Source organism: Strix aluco, chromosome 1 (genome assembly GCF_031877795.1).
Source record: "Strix aluco isolate bStrAlu1 chromosome 1, bStrAlu1.hap1, whole genome shotgun sequence".
Classification (NCBI taxonomy): Eukaryota; Metazoa; Chordata; class Aves; order Strigiformes; family Strigidae; genus Strix; species Strix aluco.
In genome coordinates, this window is record NC_133931.1 from 48,288,336 (window position 1) to 48,302,201 (window position 13,866).

A 13,866-nucleotide genomic window follows, 5' to 3' on the forward strand; every position below is an offset into this window, starting at 1 on the left:
AGCTCCGCGATTTCAGTTTCAATGAGAATTTGTGGTTATGTCTTGGCTTAGTTGACTTACCCATGTTTATCTATTAAGTGATTTCTTTCTGTGGTGCCTATCTCCTCACCTCTGATAAAAGCTAAGTGGATAATGTGTGGGCTATCTAGTTATCTTATGCATACCCCTGGAGGAAAAATATGTTACTGTTGGTTTCCAGCATGATAACCAGATACCTACATACCCATTTCTGAAGCACACTTAAACAATGCTTTAAGTCCTATCACTTTACTTGTCCCTTAGATTCAGTACAAGTTCAGGACTTTCCATGTACAACTGCAAGTCAGCTCCCACCAGAAGCATCTGCTTCATTTTAGGGAAATGTTACTTCTTGAAATTAAACTTTCTGTTCTTTGGTTAGACACACGTATGTACACGCTTTTACTACGTTTATCCTGTCATCAGATGGATGTCTATGTGCAAAGTAGTTTTTTGTTTGTTTGTTTTTGTTTTTAATGACTACACCTGTATAAACATATTTATGTCCTATTTTGAGGGTTGGCCATAGCCCACTGCAAGTCAAACTTACTGGTTTTCAAGCTTCAGGAATAGCAGGATCCCATGAAATCTGTATGCTTTAAGATGAGTACCATTTTGAAACTATTTGCACTGCTTACAAGAGTTGTGTAATTATGGTAGTATCCAGAAACCAGGGAAAAAAGTAATCAAATACTGAAATGTTAAAGGCAAGCTTTTGTAACTTGTGAATTCACTTGGTATGCAGTCATCCCAGCAGGCTCTGGGTGTAGAGATAAACTCCAAGGTCAGTGGCAGATGAGTGCTGATGGTTTCTGAATGGCATGATTTGAGTAACTATCTCTGTAGTTTCTGTAATCCTGTTAAAAAACAATTCCTCTGCTTCAGGATATTTTAAATACAATAGGCCATCAGTCTACAGAAATCACTGCTGATGCCTTCAAAGTCTTTGATCAGTTTATCAACAATGTTATTTGAATCAGTCACTCTGCAGCTTACCTTTTCCTGTTTCTAAAAATATGAAGAGAATATTAAGATGTTGTTTCTATTTTAGGACTTTTTTAAAATGATGGTTAGAGATTTGACTTATTAGAGATTTAATTGGAATGCACCTGAACACAGTAGTCAGCTGGGTTAAAGATCAAAGTGCTATTGTCATTGCTTCAGAACTTCCTAGATTGATTGAGCAGCAAGCTTTCCTCTTGAAATCACAAAGTGTTGAGGTTTACCTGAAGTTTTAAGTAAAAGAACACAGGTTTTAACTCTTTCAGCTCTCTGGATATATATATTTCAACAGTCTTTCTGCATTGTTTCTTCTGCTGCTAGGTATTCAAAATTTCTCCTATTTACCCTGTGACTTAGTTGATAGTGGGACCATCTCTTCTGTGTATGAACTATGAGTAGCATGGATGACTTTCTTATTTTGAGTACACGTGTTTGGTCAAATTTTTTAAGGTAGCACAACTCTATAACTTTCTTATTTTGAGCCAATGCATTTGGTGAGACTTTTTTAAGGCAGTGGAGGAAGATAACCAAATCAAGTGCCATGCAGTGCATGTTTTCCAGATGTCCTTTGCACTTGAATGCATATCCCGACACTTTAGAACACAATAAAACTCACCAATAGAATCAAAACTGTTTTAAAGAAGTAACATTTTATTGACTTGTCTGAAGTTTGCCAGGTTACAAAATGGAAAAAAAACTAATGTAGCAAAAAGTTATGCATTAGCAATAGGAAAAACCTTCCTCCTAAAAGCCTACAATAGTTCTAGCGGAGGAGGGTGTTTGTGTAATGACAGTACATGTTTATTCCTGGGGATCACTGACAACAGCAGTGGTTGAATAAGAGAAAGGACTGAGGAGAGCGGCAATGGTATAGTGGCGGTGACCAGAATCATTAGCAGTGAACACCACCTGGAAAAGAGAAAACTTGTGATCACGATCAACAACATACATTCAAAACTACCTTATAAAGAATTAGGAAGCACACTCCATTTCCTCTGCAGAATACTTTGCCAGTTCTGTCCAGTCAATGATCTTACCCTTCTGAAGGGTAATGCTCCCTGTTACTTTGTGATGTTCACTGACAACTGAGAAATTTGTGAGATTTGGATCAAGGTCCACAAAAATCCTTGGCTGCAGTGAAGCTAGGTGGAGATACCTACACCTGAGTCAGGCAAACTAGTCTGTGATGTGGAATGGAAAGTTGAAGGGGAGGTATCTCAAACAACCAGTAAGACAGACAGCAGGTGAAACCACATCTAGTGAACTTAAATACAACCTCTGTGTGAGGTGTCTAAGCATGGTAGGCAGTTGGAGCCCAAAGCTGCTTTCTGTACTTCAGTGCCTCACTTCTGTTTTTAACACAGCTGTTGATGGGTCAGTTCTTGTGTTAAGAACTGAGTGGCTAGACTTGCCAGAACAAGGAGACCCCCTTGTCCTAAGATAATTCAAATTTGCTGCTCTCCAAATCAGTCCCTGGAACTTGGGACACCCAGTTCCCAGGAAAGTGTCACTTGGGTTAAGCTCCCACTTTCTTTTGGCTCTCTTTAGCCAAACCATCTTCTGAACCATGATGTACTTTCTACAAGAGGACTAGAGAGTTCCTTCCTACATCCTGGTCCTGCCAGAGTCTAAGCTGCTGGGATGTGAGGACTGTAGGCTTCAGTTACCTTGTACACAGACAGGCATTGAACTCAGCCCACTTCTGAGGCTAATTTGTTGACCTGTAGCCTATTACGTCAAAGGAAAGTTTCTTCAACAGCCTAGCTGGAACAGTATCAACTAGGCACTTTTAAACACCTTTTGAGGTGAAGCCCTTGCATAGGACCCAGCAACTTTCAGACATCCAAATGGTTAGGGAATATTTTTGAGGATTATTTATTTGACCTAAATGACCCAAGCTGCACCTCAGACTTCTATGGATCTGGGCCTCAGTCATTTGTTTTAGTCTTCCACAGAGTTTCATAAACTTGTGGTTTAAAATGTTCTACAACACAATCTGTAGCCATTCCAGACTACTTAATTTGGGGAAACTTAAATTTAATGGCAGATTAAGCCTGAAGAATTTAAACGATTTTTTTTGAAGTGTTAAGTAAATGTAATAGAATAGAGCATATAATAAATCAGTGTAGGGCTGAAAGCAAAGGGAGGCATAAGACATGATTATATTGCTGGTCTGATTATGAAATTTGAGTATCAATGAAACAGCAGACTTTTCCTTTCCCACTATGGTTATTTCTTTATATTTTTATGCCTTTTTTTTCTATTGCATATTTCAGTACTGAGCATAGTTCTTTAAAAAAGCGTACAACAGAAAGAACTGATGTTTCCTGTAATTACAGGTCATACTAGAATTCATACATTTTCAGGTGACTGATATGGGGGAAATACCTCTGATTAAAGAATAGTTTATTTCCTATAAAATTAGGATTTCCAAATCCCTATATTCCTTCAGCAACAATAAAAGCAGTCTTTATTTTCTTGCTTTATAAACACTGTGTACTTTTGAGTAATGTAGCTCTTTTTGAACAAAGCTCCCTACCAGTCTGAATGGATGAATGGGCACAGCTCCACTGTGGAAGAGCTGTGTCAGTATTTGCAGGGAAGTTGGTTACTTCCTTTGGCTTAGCTGGCTATATTTGCCAGCCTTTATTTGCCCAGTGTTATATGGCAGTGAACCATTTCACTGAATGATGCTGCTCCTTCAGTATTAAAGACTGTATTTATTCTTTCCAGTTGATACCACTACACAGTATATAGGTTATCAGTTATATTTGCAAGTACTTACATCAGCGTATTCATGAAATGGAGAAAGGCCAAGTCCCTTCCAGTAAGAACTGGTGTCAAACTCAACCCTGTATATTCCTTCTACAAACTGTTCTTCTGTTGTGAGCTCATGGATCTCCCCATACTCTGTGGTTTTTCTGTAATGGTAAAATATCTACATAAATATTTTCTACTGTCATTTAGATGCTAAACAGAAACAGTCGATGTGGAATATTAAATAACAGAAGTGCTGCACAGCCAAATTCTACATTGAGTAGTTTCTTATTATCTGAAATAATTCCCCCCTCCTATGTAGTGTGTGTTTCCATATTGCAGAGCCTGTCCTTGCTACCAACTCATCCATATACATCACAAATCAAAGCTGGCTGGCTTTTTTTTGGTCATTTCTGTTGCTATGGCAGGGATTATAGTTAAAAGCCCTTCTTTTAATATCATGTTTAACTTTTACCAAGTGCCCTCTGGAACCAAATGTTACTGCTTTAGGAAAAGGATTGTCATGATGAAAGGCAAGATGCAAATCTCAATTTATAATTAAAGAGAGATTTTAGTGGAAAATTATTCCCTAGTTATTAACACTAAGTCTATGGGTTTTACCCCTATACACTGATGCAGTTTTATGTGACCCTGGGTGGTAGTGTCTTGGAAAAGCAATTTAACATCACAAGATTTTATTAATTTGAATTACAATGCCTTGGTCAAAGAGGAGGGTCCTCTTCCACTGGGTGCCGTATAAATGAGCAATAGAAATTCCCAGCTCAGAGAGATTATGTACTCAGCTTGTTACAAAAAATTGTGGGTGAATGAAGTCCAGAAGAAAGAAGGTAATATAGCTGCCATTACACTCTATTTGTTTGAAAAGTACAAGCTTTGTATGACACTGTTTAAATATTTACATACTTAGCTCCTAAACCGCATTTATCTCTTTTCCCTCCTTTTATTTCTGAATTTTTGTCCATATTTTTTTCTGCTGAAAATATTTATTTGATATTTACAGCTCTTCATAACCACGTGATGTAGTTGAAGGAAAAATGAAGAAAACCTTGACTTGAATAACTAGTGGAACTTTCTTGTCTTATGGCAAGGAGCAGCTGTCCAGCCAGAAAACAGAAAGACTTGAGGAGGAAGAGAGGGAGGGGAGAAAGCAGTGACATACTGCTTATCAGAAACAGAATCTGTTGTGCTATTGCAGCTTTTCTTTCCCAGCCACTGCTTACTCCATCTTATTTGTCATCTCTGGTTAATGGTGGTGAATGAAAGAAGTCTGTATGACAGAGCTTTTGCTTAAATTAAGAAGTAACAGGATTGAAAATCCCATGTTAATTTTCAGGTTTTCTTATATTTCAAGTTTAGCACTTTGAAGACTGACAAACGTCTCAATGCTCCAATACAAGTGAAATGAACTGTATCCAGTATTTTGTAGACCAAACCTGCAGAGAATCCAAGCCCTATTTGAAACACAGTTCATGGGCAATTTGTGTACACATCTGTTTTATTTTGGTTTAATTAGTACTTCCTGGCATAAACTATATTGCCTTAGTAAAAGGCAATAGGTAAACAGATGAAGAATTAATTGGCAAGTGTCCTTGAAACCGTGAGACAGAATTGCTGAGATCCTGCAGGAGTGTTCAGAGTGCAAGTTAGCAATTCACATACATCTGCTTATAAGTTGGACAGTCTAGACACAAACCAATTACAAGGAAAAATGGTGTCTGCCTCAAAATCTTTGTTCAGGTAAACAAATAAGTTTTAGTTTGAAAAAGTGTGGGTATGGCTTGAATAGTGCTTTCCCTAATGGGTGCTGACCCAGAGTTGCAGATGTTAACCATCCAGAACAGTTGGGAAGCTGGAAACAAGAGTTCACTTGAAGACTCTTGCCCACTACCAGGAGTTAATGGCACTTTCTTGATTTTAGTTATTAAGTGGTAGCCAAGTGGTCTCACAAGTAAACCCTTCAGCTTTACTGTGGCATTGACAGCCAAGAGGACAGTGTGTGATTCAGAGCCTGGATGGGATTAGGACAAGGCAGAGGATGCCCTGCATTCAGCCCTGGTAGTGAAATGCTATAAGGGATTCCTTCTGAACAGCACTTGGATTTCTGGCTGAGTGGGGGAATAAATATAGTGTGGTTGCTTATTCTTAATAGGATGTGGACTGCCAGCATCTGCTGTAAGATGGACAGTTAAGTTAAAAAAGCTGTGCTTTTCCAGCAAAAAATTTGCAAACCAAGTTAAGTTACTATGGCTCCAGCCTAGACTGCAATCCTGATCCTCTTTTACACTGTCTTGGACCTTAGTTGTATATTGTGACCAGGTTAAATTGACAACATCTGTGCAATGACATTTATGAACTCTTGGGATACATACTGCACTGAGATAAGCTCTGCCCTCGGATGTAGAGGAAATATCTCAGGAACATGAATTATCAATTTGGAGTTTTTTAAAAAAAAAAAGGAGAGTGGGGGGAACCACTTCAAATATGCTGCAGTTTTGTGGGTTTTTTGTTTGAGGGTTTTTTTTTATGATTTACATCCTAGGTCACAAGAGAACTATCTTTGGTGAATGCAACTCATAAGCTACATGATAAGACTAGATTTCCAAAAACATGTGAGGCATGAGAAGGTCAAAGCTAGTCATGGGAGGAGTTCATATAGAAACCAAATCACATGCTTCCCAGGTCTCTGTGCCCTAAAGTCTTCCTCAGAGTGTGTCTTGGCTCAAGTTATCTCTTCTTGCTTATTTTTGGCTAGACTAATTTTGAAATAAGCCTCTTAATAAAGTAAGATGTTGCTATGCTAACTTCTTCCCTGTCTTTTAAATACTATTACTCCAAATTCACCAGTTGCTAGGTGCATTTGCTTAATTCCCTAAAATGTGTTAGCAAAAAACAAAATGAACAAAAAGGTAAAAAAATAACTTTTATAGACATTTGTACAAAATGTAACTTTTCCATATGCATCTGCTAGGTACTGTAACTTCAAAATATTGTTAACCTGACAGGATTACTGACAGATTGCATTCAGATTTAGCCTGACAGGAGTACTTACAGATTGCATTCAGATTTTCATCTGGTTTAACACAGAAAAAGTCTGGTTTTCCCAAAAGAAAAGAATTGCAATTGTGTGAAAACCCAGTTCAAACAAGTGTCATTAGCTAAAGTCAATGGTATTGCTGAGAGCAGCCTTGGTTCAGATGCAAGTCAAGGGAAAAGTCAAAATCTTTACCTGCAATAAAAATTGTGGTTTAACGTTCCTCCACTGCCTTCCCCCAGCAAAATGCTTCTCACTTGCCTGGGGTTAATCTTCTAAATTTCTATTTAAGAAGAAGTCCTTTGATTTTCTCAGGGGTGTACTGACCTAAAGGGTCAACAGAGGTTGCCTAAGAACAGCTGTGGGATTTGTCTCCTTGGGCTTGTTGAGAGCAGCATTGCAAACTGAACAAGAAAACTCTGTTATGCCCAAAAAGTGAGGGCATTTAACACTGATGTTGCATTTATCTTGTTCTTCTGTAAAATGTATTTTGTATTACATGTTCAAGAGCACCTGATAAAACAGTTGAAATAATATGGGGTTCCTAATAACGGCAGAAATACTAAGGACAAGACATTATCCTTTTCTCCGCTTTCCTTGAAAACAACATGTCTTTTTTTCATGGGGTTTCTCTGTTCTTTAAAGTATATAAATCCATTCTGAGAGTCATTTGTTCCTAGATTAACACTCAGCATTTAGGAGTGGAGGGGTTTGTTTCTGCTTCAATCTCCTAACCTTTCTTGTTCCTTTTCAGTGGGAAAAGTATTTTTGGTTTTGAATTTTATGAAGAGAAACTCTTTAGATGTAGAGAAAGGTATCTCTTTCCTTGTAGTCTTCTCCTCTGTTTTTTTCTGCAGCTTTTATGCAAATCATGCTATAAAAATCCTAGTAAAAGATAGTTGGATGCTCTGGTGGCTCCTGTCCATGCTTGTGCTTGTCATTCTGTGCTTGAATATCCTGCTGTTACTGGAGGTTTCTCTTGACTTAATTAAAAATCTGTTTCAGTGAGTTGTTACAATGAAACTTAAATGCCTGAATACATCACCTATTTGAATTTTAGTAAGCTGTATTCCTCTCTTACCCATATTTTTCCCACAGACTGAAGATAATAATATTATTGCCTGCCCCTCATTGATGTTCTGAGGATGCTTAAGCTGTCTTTCTAGCAAAAGGCATGCAGATCTATAGAAATGACCACAAACAAATCCTGAGATTGTGCTTCTGTGTTGTGTTACAGTGGGAGTCTTTAAAACTTTCTGGTCAAAAAATTTCTTTCAATCACCATGTTTGTTACACAGGAGAAGACGACTAATGTGCTTATAATTTGCACATGTACAGGCAAAGCTTACAGAGAGGATTTTGTATGTGACTGCTGCAAATAAAGCTCTATATCCATTGCATATGAAGATAGTAGGTTAGTCTGGATTGCCTACAAAATTCTGGTAAATAAGCTTTTTATTTTTTTATTTTTCTAGAAAGGAAAGATAGTACTGAAGCTAAGAGAAAAATTGATTATTAAACCTATTCCCTTACAAAAATAAGATGAGCATCGTGACATGTTTTTGCAATTAGCACGCATTTCAGTCATGGATAACTTCCACTTGAATCTGATGGATTTTAGACCAGAATTCACATGCCGTTAACAGTGATAGTGTGACACGTTCTAGAGAACATTGCTTTTTTTCCATTCCCTTTATTTCTCAATTGTTTGCCCGAGGCACCTTGAAAATGGCTCCATAAGACCACATAACTTACCCAGCAGCAAAGTCCTGCCAGCTTCCATCTGCAGCCTTTTTAAAGACTTTAACAGCTACGTTAGCTGCAGGACTTCCTCTGACTGCATCCAGCACTTTCACCATGAGAGGGCATTTGGAATCAACAGAGCCATGGGAGACCTTGGGGAAAGCAGGAGAGGTTGTATAGGAGCTGTTCACCAGCCCTGCAAAACCTTCTTTCAAAGAAAAGATTGATTCTTATTGCAGAATTAACATTGAATTAAAAGCAATTTCTTTGACAAATGGTATTCAAAGCTAGTTTGCAAGCATATATTTCTTAAAGCAGAGTATCTTAGAGCTTTATACTGATAACTTTATTAGACACACACATACAAACAGGTTGCTTGATAAATATTTAGAGTTGCATATGGCCCTGGGAAAATGTTTTGAAGTGTATCTTTTTAATGAGGTTACAAATAAAAAAATAGTAAATTATTGTAAATGCAGGCAGAGCATGTTAGTCTAGGAAACCAACAAAGAAGTACCTATGACATCCCTAGGGTGGAAGGAATATTTGTTTCTTAAGCTTCATTATACTATAAGGAATCCTTAGACATAATTCAGAAATACTTTTTTAGTGCTTTAGTGAAGCACTTGTTTGGTGAAGAAGGTAAAGCTACCTTTATATCGAAGATACAGGATGTGAGTCATGAACTGACAATCACAGATAGAAATAAAAGGTCAAACCTTCTAGATCCTGACCCTTTCATCATATACTAAAATAGCTGGGTAAATGGCAAAAAAGAAGTTTTAAGAATTCTGAAGAAGCTACTTTAAAAATGGTAGTGAAATAACACTATACCAAAGCCTAATGGTTACAGAATTTCATGAATGGGGAAGATGGTAGTCATCTAGAAAATCTAGATTATCATTCTTGTAATGATTGAGTTTGAATAAAGAGAGACTCACCAGTGGTGCAGCTTCAGAGAAAAATACCAGTCCAGCTAAGAAAACAAAGAGGACAGAGTGAAAGGCCATTCTGTTTGCTGTTAGTGAGCCTTGGTGCCAGCAGCTAGGAGCTGAGGGGATTTGGGATTTTATAGCCAATCCTACAACAAAACAGACTGCTTATTGGGTGCCCATATGACTCCAAATCTGCTGATTCTGATTATTTGCTTAGTAAACAGTCCAATCCTAGAGTCAGTCCATGAATAGCACTGCCACTGCAGTCAATGGAAGGACTACAGGATCACTAGAGCAAAGAGAATAAGTAACGGGCACAAACATGACCCTTGCCTGGGGAGATTAGACTCGTAGAAAGCCCTCCACAAAATAATGCAAATGACCTTTGTTAGCCCAGAAATCCAACCAGTTCTAGGAGATCTTTACCTTGCCCTCAGGTTGTACATGAGAATGCCCCAATGCTTTCTCTGTGCCGGCTCCATGTTTCTTCTCAATGTATTCAGTGCTTTCTGAAGACCAGTTGCCTCTTAGATGCAGACTCAGTACATGGGTGATGGAGTTTGTTCATTGTCTGGCTCAAGCAGTGCTGATGGTCCATGCTGGGAGAGATTCCCAAGCAGTTTCCCTGCTTGTTGAAAAGGAGCAATGTTTCTTTTTGAAACCTTATTTAGATAGGATCTGACAACATTTGTCTCTCACCAGAAGTTCCTAATGATTCATCTTGCCTAATCTTCAGGTAGACATTGAGGTTTCCTCTTCGTCACTGGGAAGTGATCTGTTGAGATCTGTCCCCTTGAGAAGATAAAGGTCTCAGAAAAGCAAAATGAGTCCTCTCTTGCTCCATGTACCCCAGAAGGAACCAAGGAAACTAGCATAGACTGGTAGCTATGTTAACACCTAGATATTCTAGTTGCCAAACCTTTATTGTGCTGGAAATGGTGTTGTTATGCTCTGAAATGTGTGTTTAGGTAAGAGGTTTTTCAGGGGTGAACTCAGCCCCAACATAAGTTGGGAGAAGATGTCAACTGGGGGAGTAGGCATGGTGTAGCTGGGTTTCTCTGGCTGCATCACGTAAAAATTGTCCATACTGTAGCCTGTGCTAGTTGAGGGACAAATAAACAGGCCTGTTTGGCATTTCTTTCTCCTCATGTCCTAAACAACCTTGAGTCTACAGTTCTGCTCTTAGGACCTGGCACACTTAGTTTTTACTGATTTCACAGTATTCTAACAAAAAGCAATTTTGCCCCTTAACTTGAATAGAATTATGATGAAGGTCTTAGAGAGAAGTCATAGATGGTATTCTCCAGAGGCTTTCATGCCTTCAGGCTGCTTTATGCAGTTGTTCTTTTTAGGCAAAGTTGGTTTTTGAAAAAATCTATATTACAGTAATCTCCTGAACTGGGATCAAAGAGCCCTTTGTACTTACAGCAAAGCAGGCTGATACGTAGGTAGCATTCTACACTCGCTTTGTGTGCATGTAAAAGTCAATGCAAGGTGCCCAGCAGTAACAAGTCATGCTACAATCTAGTGCTTGTAGGTTACATTCAGATCTTGGAAAGATAAATACTGCTCTTAAATATGTTCATTGTCACTTTACTTCATTATTTTGCTCTCATTGTTTGTAAATATTTCTCTGAAGCACTAAAGCTCTGTATGTCAGGAAGAGAAATTGTCTGTATTCTCATGCAAGTAGGCTGTCCTGTCATTATCTATCAGCTGTTCTGCAAGGAATTAATGCCAAGGAGCTAATGCCTGCATGTGAAATTGCTCTGCTATGGGAGAATGACTTAAAAAAATAAGTCTTTTTCCTAGGTTTTCCTGCAAGGTAGCAGCTTCTGAAAAATCAGGTCTGCAGGGATAGTACAATTCAGATGTCTGTATTATCTATTTTACTTTCTAACACTGACCTTTTGGCAGCTAGTTTTTAAAGTGAATAAGGAGCATGGAAAATTCTAGCCCCAAGCAGGATTTTTTTTTTTTTTATTGTCCTTCATTTGTTGCTTTTTTCAACTCTTGACATCCCATACATAGCCTAGATAGGGACCCTTTGACTATTGGCAGGGGCACAATTCTGAAGGGAAATTGTGTGTTTGTGAATCTCCATTCACACATTTTGCAGATAACTAGATTATTTCTGTAAGTTCTAAGATAACAGTGGACTCACTGAGAAGGTAAAAAAGAAAGTCTTAATTATTTCTCTGATGTGAAAGGCCATGGAGCACCTAGAATTTATACAGAATTTTATTAAAATCCCATGTGAACCCAATTTAAAACTACTATAGCCTAGTGAAATCAATGCTAGGTAGATCTTCCTCCTTCCATTGTCAGCCTCAACCTATTAGCACAAGATGGTAATGCTTTCTGTAAAATGGCTGGCAGGGCTCAGGAATTTGGATTAGCTGGCTGAGAAGAATGACTCTCCATTGGTAGAGACTCAGAACATGATTATGGAAGGGAAAAGGAGAAAGGGAGTGGGTAACTGCTGAGCATCCATCAGGTGCTGATTGACTGTTGTCTGCCTATTGTTGTTAAACATTTTCTATGCAATGAGAGTCTGAAACTTATAAACTGAATAACTTATCCCAGCTAAAAAATATGGGAATGTGAAATGACAAGGGCCTGAGCACTGAGGAGTAAGTGGGGCTGGGAAACTCTAGGCCTTCTGAAGGAGTAGGGAAGCTCCCATAGAGATCAGGAAACAGGGCAGCTCCCAGAGACTGCTGGCAGGATATGTGCCCCAAGGAGAGTGGTGCAACACAGAGCCTTAGCACAGAGCAATAGCATAAAAGCTCTATTGTAAGAAAAAACAGAGCCACTGAAAGCACCTCAGAAAGAAATATTCAGGAATCCTGGTGTGGAAGAAACAGTAGGGTTACATAGCTAATACAGAGGTAGCATAAGGCTATTTGGGGACTAGGAGACACACAAAACCCAGAAGAAGGGGTGATCACCCAGCATACAGGGTGACCAGGGGGCCGGAAAAGAGAATGGCGAAGAGTCCCTGGGTGTGCACAGTAACCTCAGTTTTATGGAAGCCAAGAAGTATGAGACCCCCAGTTATGGAAAAATGTAGATAATCCTCAAATATGTAAATGCTTTAAGGCTTATCTGAATTCCAAATCAGTTGAAGTTCATGTCTGAAGAATTAGAATTAATGCCTATTTTTAATGAAAGCATATTCCCTGCTTGGAAGCATTACAGCGTTCAGGTCAAGAACAAACATGTCCCGCTAATACTCTTGTTTATGTCAAGGATTTTTCCAACTGCGCTAGAGTATTTTTCCCTCTCTTCCATGTAGTCTCACATACTCATGTTTGTTTTATGTAGATAAGCTCCTTATTCTCTGCTCCTTTCCCTTCTATTTGATTTTATTTAGAAAGCCAACTGCTTCTATACGACGAAATGCTCAGACAGGCTGGAATATCTGACTTTGACCATAAAAACCTCTAAGCTTCTCCTGTGACATTGGAGTGAAAGGGGCTGATAGATGGTAAGCCATTCAGTAATCTGGATAGATTTCTCTAGCACATTCCAAAGAATTAACAAATTCCTGAGCTCTGAAAAAAATCCTTTCTATAATATAGATACCTGAATGTGACACCTTCTTTCACTTTTCTGGAGTAACATTCCATAGGCACTTATAGGAAAAGACCTGAGAGTTACCTCTCAGAGAAGTTTGCCTGAATTTTCTGAACTAGAGTCAAGAACTCTTTGAGTTTTACTTCAGGTGTCTACCACTGAGTTGCTGTGGCAGGGCTCTGACATGTCAGTGAGTGCTCAATGCAATAACTGCTGAAGCCAGTGAGAGATTTTCGGTTGATTTCACTATTTGCTAATTATGTAACATTTCCCCTCTCTGCAAAGTCGGGGATAATGCTTTTCTAATTAAAAAATGTGCTCAGGGAGGTTCATGTTTGAGCTTGAGTTTCAGTTTGTAAAGAATTGCATTAAAAAATAGTGGCATTTCAGGTGTGTGTGGTGTGTGCATGTTTGTCAGCCTGCTGCCCATTTTGATTTTCTATGAGGAGTATGTTTGCGTTTAGAGTTTTAATGATCATTCTCAGACTTCTTTGTTCATAGGACTAACACTGGCTGTTTGAATGGGAAGTAAGGAAACACTACTGATCTTAATAAAATAAGAAAACCATCCTTATCTTGTATCCTATATCAAATCCAGTTAATTTGAAAATGAGGAAGTGTAAACTGTTAATAAACAATTTAGGAGACAGATGGATTAGGTTGGGCTTCAGGTATAAAATCACAGGTTTTAATCATTTCAAGGTTATGTCCAAGGAGCATCCTGGGACATAGCCCAAAGTCCAAAGAAAAGAGACTTCTAAATAGGTGGTTGTTGCTTTG

At 38.5% G+C, this 13,866-nt stretch overlaps 1 protein-coding gene across 1 annotated transcript; it reads right to left on the reverse strand.

The window, feature by feature from the left end:
• Nucleotides 1–1,651: 1,651 nt before the first annotated feature.
• Nucleotides 1,652–9,602, reverse strand: LOC141933180 (transthyretin). The gene is made up of 4 exons (XM_074847593.1): nucleotides 9,514–9,602; nucleotides 8,585–8,724; nucleotides 3,806–3,941; nucleotides 1,652–1,929 (listed from the first exon to the last, which is right to left on the reverse strand). Exons 1-4 carry the CDS (start codon nucleotides 9,580–9,582, stop codon nucleotides 1,822–1,824), a joined length of 453 nt encoding a protein of 150 aa, XP_074703694.1. The 5' UTR covers nucleotides 9,583–9,602; the 3' UTR covers nucleotides 1,652–1,821.
• Between the last annotated feature and the right edge of the window lie 4,264 nt (nucleotides 9,603–13,866).